The 3,575-nt window shown below is 50.2% G+C and overlaps 1 protein-coding gene across 1 annotated transcript; it reads left to right on the top strand.

The window, feature by feature from the left end:
- Positions 1–921: 921 nt before the first annotated feature.
- Positions 922–1,890, top strand: LOC119104723 (sulfotransferase family cytosolic 1B member 1). Its single transcript, XM_037228440.1, has one exon. The coding sequence runs from the start codon at positions 922–924 to the stop codon at positions 1,888–1,890; it is 969 nt and encodes a 322-aa protein (XP_037084335.1).
- The last annotated feature ends 1,685 nt before the right edge of the window (positions 1,891–3,575 follow it).

The following is a 3,575-nucleotide window of genomic DNA, read 5'->3' as shown; positions in this document are numbered from 1 at the left end:
AGCACAATGTATACACCCGCAGCGACGGGCGTGTCGCGGCATCGGGCCGCGTGCCGTCGGCGGCCTGCGCGTGGTGACGAGACGCGGGCACAGGCGACCGAGGGTTAAAAATCTGGAATAACGCGTGCTAAAACAACAGACAGATGCTACATAAAACAACAGACAAATGCTACCTAAAACAACAGACAGATGCTGCATAAAACAACAGACAGATGCTACATAAAACAACAGACAGATGCTACACTCAGGTCAACATTTTGTTTTTAGGAAAATGTTGCCTAGCGTGATCTTTGTCGCTTATTCAAATGCAAAACTGAGAGCATTCTTGCATGATTTTGGTAACCATGACCTTCAAAAGCTCATGTGATCAAACGATCTTATGATCTCAAATGAGCTTGTGGCGTTTTGCTTAAAAACAGTTCTCTAGTATAACTAATTTTAAAAACCCACACCACTGCACGCACCTCGCGCTGGGCAGCCCTACCAGTCCCGAGCACCCGCACCGTTCTCAAAAATTTATATGACACCAGAATGTACTTGCATGGCAGATACACAATGTCAAACACAGCACAGTTCTGCCGAACCAATCATAAGTTGCTTTCGCTTATCAAAAGTCAAGCATAGTTACCAGATATCTATACTACTAACGGCTGACAGAGTCGGTCTGTTTCCAGGCCAAAACTAGATCATTCTGATCAAAACTAGATCGTCGTGTTTATACGACCGTGTTCCTGGCGGCACCGGGGCTTAGTACAGAGCCAAGGATGCAGGCGTGCTCTGGTCAGTAGCTTGCATAACATTCATGGGCGGCGGAACGGTCCCCGAGACGGCCGTTCGTCTGCAACCGTCGTGGGGCTGTGAACGAAAGCGACTGAGGGTATCTGGGGACGGAAGGTGTCTGGCACGCGAATAGGCGTCGCCATGGCTACGAAGGTGGATGAAGTGGCGGCACGGTGGGAACAGCAGCAGCGGGAGATAGCGGCCATGTTGGACCAGCTGAAGCCGCCGGACGACTGGAAGCTGCTGCCGGCTGACCCCAACTACAAGTACCCACTGGTGCGCTACTACCGCTACCGTGGCACCGTGCTCAGCAACTTCCCCCTGCTCTGGGGCTTCCTGGAAAGCTGGAAACGTTTCCAGGCGCGTCCCAAGGACGTCATCGTAGCCAGCTTTCCCAAGTCGGGCACCACCTGGCTACAGGAGTTGGTTTGGCGGGTCGTGCACGGCGAGACAAGCGTTAACAGCGGCGGCGGCGCCACACTCGAGTATCGCTTCCCCCTTCTGGACGAACCCTATGCAGACATCATGAAGATGACACCCATCCACGACATGGAGGATCCGCGCCTCATAAAGACGCACCTGCCTTACGACCTACTGCCCCCCAGCGTGCACACCGGCAACGCCAAGGTGCTGTACGTCTCGCGTGACCCCCGCGACGTCTGCGTCTCCTACTACCACTTCTTCCGCATGATTAACTACGCGGAGTACCGCGGTACCTTCCAGGAGTTCCGCGACAGCTTCGTGCGTGGTGAGGTGATGTACGCGCCTTACCGTGAGCACGTGCAGGGCTACCTGCGTCACGCCGACACCGTGCTGTGCGTGACGTACGAGCAGCTGCACGCTGACCGCGCGGCCGTCGTCCGTCGAGTGGCCGCCTTCCTGGAGCGGCCCGTGACCGACGCCGAGGCCGAGAGTATCGCGCGTCACACCAGCTTCGAAGCCATGAAGGAGAACCCCGGCACCAACTACCGCCACTGGGAGAAGACCGGCATGGTAAACGTGGGCTCGGAGGGCACCTTCATGCGCAAGGGCCAGGTGGGCGACTGGAAGAACTACTTCACTGAGGAGGAGGGTGCGGCTTTCCTGAAATGGGCGAAACAGCCGGTCTGAGGCTGCTCAGTAGGATGTCCCAGAATAAAGCTTTTTGGAAACTTTTGGGTGCTCATGACTGGAGTGGCTCTTCGGCTCAAGGTGAGCTCAGAACTGTTTCATTTCTATATAATTTTGACGCGTGCGTAGGCGGTACACAAAGAGTAGCAAGTTTGGTAGTGTTAAGTTATTTTCGGCCTGTTGCAGCAAACAAAACGTTATTAAAATGGACAGTGGCATCGTCTTGGTTGCTTGAAATGAGGTTGTTAGCGCACTCTTAGCATGCTGATTCTATGATTTGGAACAAAACATCGAAGTGGTGTCTTCACAGAAGGGGATAACTTTTTTAGAGGCAGCATGAATGTCAAACTAATTCCTGCAAATGTTTTGTCTAAATGGTGTGAATATACCTTGGACGCGAACACAACTTTTTTGCTCTCTTTAGCCCCATCAGACCTCCCTTCGATCTCCCTATTCTTTTCTTTACCTCGGCCAAGAGAAAGAAAAAGCAAGTCAGTTAATTAAATAAATTGGCATACCAAACTGAGCCTCAGTTTACATCGTTACTGCTTCAGGGAATTGTTCTGAACTCGTTGTACACTATCTCACACCGGATGATGTCCGGCGCACGCTTATTTTTAGTGCTGATCTTCTACCGATGAGCTTTCACACTCTCGCAGAAGCCGCTGTAGCTGATCCCTGTTGCCAGCTGCAGTGAGTGTGAAGATCTTAAGCATTAGTACACCCTTTCTGCAGCATGAATAAACATACTTTGCACGCCACTCAAAATCACTGTGAGTTGGATGTTCGTCCAGCCAAGAGAACTCATCAACCAGATCGGACAATACCGTGTGCCAGTTACCGAACGGCGCTGCATCCTCAGAGTCATTCGTCACTGGCATAGACAACACCGTGGAAGCCCTACCTACCTTCTCATTATCGCTGACACCACCCGAAACTAGACAGAACAAGACCATCTCAGGTCTGAAATAGGCCTCGTGGCGATACGTTAACGCTGAGGCCATTGCTTCAGGCGTTCAAAGCGATGTCATTATCTATTTTCATAGCATGTTGTTGGCTCCGTCACTGCGAAGATGGCTCAAAGCCACCCGATTTTTAAGGTCTTTGTGCACCCCTTAAGCATGTATAAATTTTGACAAAGCTGAAAAAAATTGAGATCAAGCTGGGCTGGAGAATTGGACTACTCCTGAGCACACCCATAAAAAGTGTTTTTTGGGACACCCTGGTGTGCACACACAACGCATAGAAAAACCCCAAGTCCAGTTGCGGGTATTCACAAGTCATTCCAAGAAGTGGCTCATTGTTTGATTTGTTATAATTACAACAGCACTCTGAATGAAATATAAAAACATGCCAACAACACGACCACATTTGCACATCATTAACCATTAAATCCTACACATTGATTGATTGCAAAGATTTTAATGGGCTCCACTGATTGCAAAGATTTTAATCGCTAGATCACGCCTTCTACCACATGATTAAACAGATTTTGCACGGCGTTCAAAATTTCTTTGCAAAACGGATACCCGTCGTTGTCCTCTCTTTGACCTAGTGGGTTGATAAGCTACCGGGTGGCATCGATCTGAAGGAACTGGAAACCAGCCAATGAGATTTATCTACCAGATCTGCCAATTCTGTGCCCTTGTTACCGAATGGCATGGCATCCCCCAAGATCATTCGTC

Source organism: Pollicipes pollicipes, unplaced genomic scaffold (genome assembly GCF_011947565.3).
Source record: "Pollicipes pollicipes isolate AB1234 unplaced genomic scaffold, Ppol_2.1 Scaffold_6052;HRSCAF=7182_pilon_pilon_pilon, whole genome shotgun sequence".
NCBI lineage: Eukaryota > Metazoa > Arthropoda > Thecostraca > Pollicipedomorpha > Pollicipedidae > Pollicipes > Pollicipes pollicipes.
This window is presented reverse-complemented; position numbering and strand designations above follow the sequence as displayed.

What these genes read in the sequence shown, in the direction of transcription:
- LOC119104723 (XM_037228440.1), top strand. Translation starts at nt 922, where the DNA reads ATGGCTACGAAGGTGGATGAAGTGGCGGCACGGTGGGAACAGCAGCAG.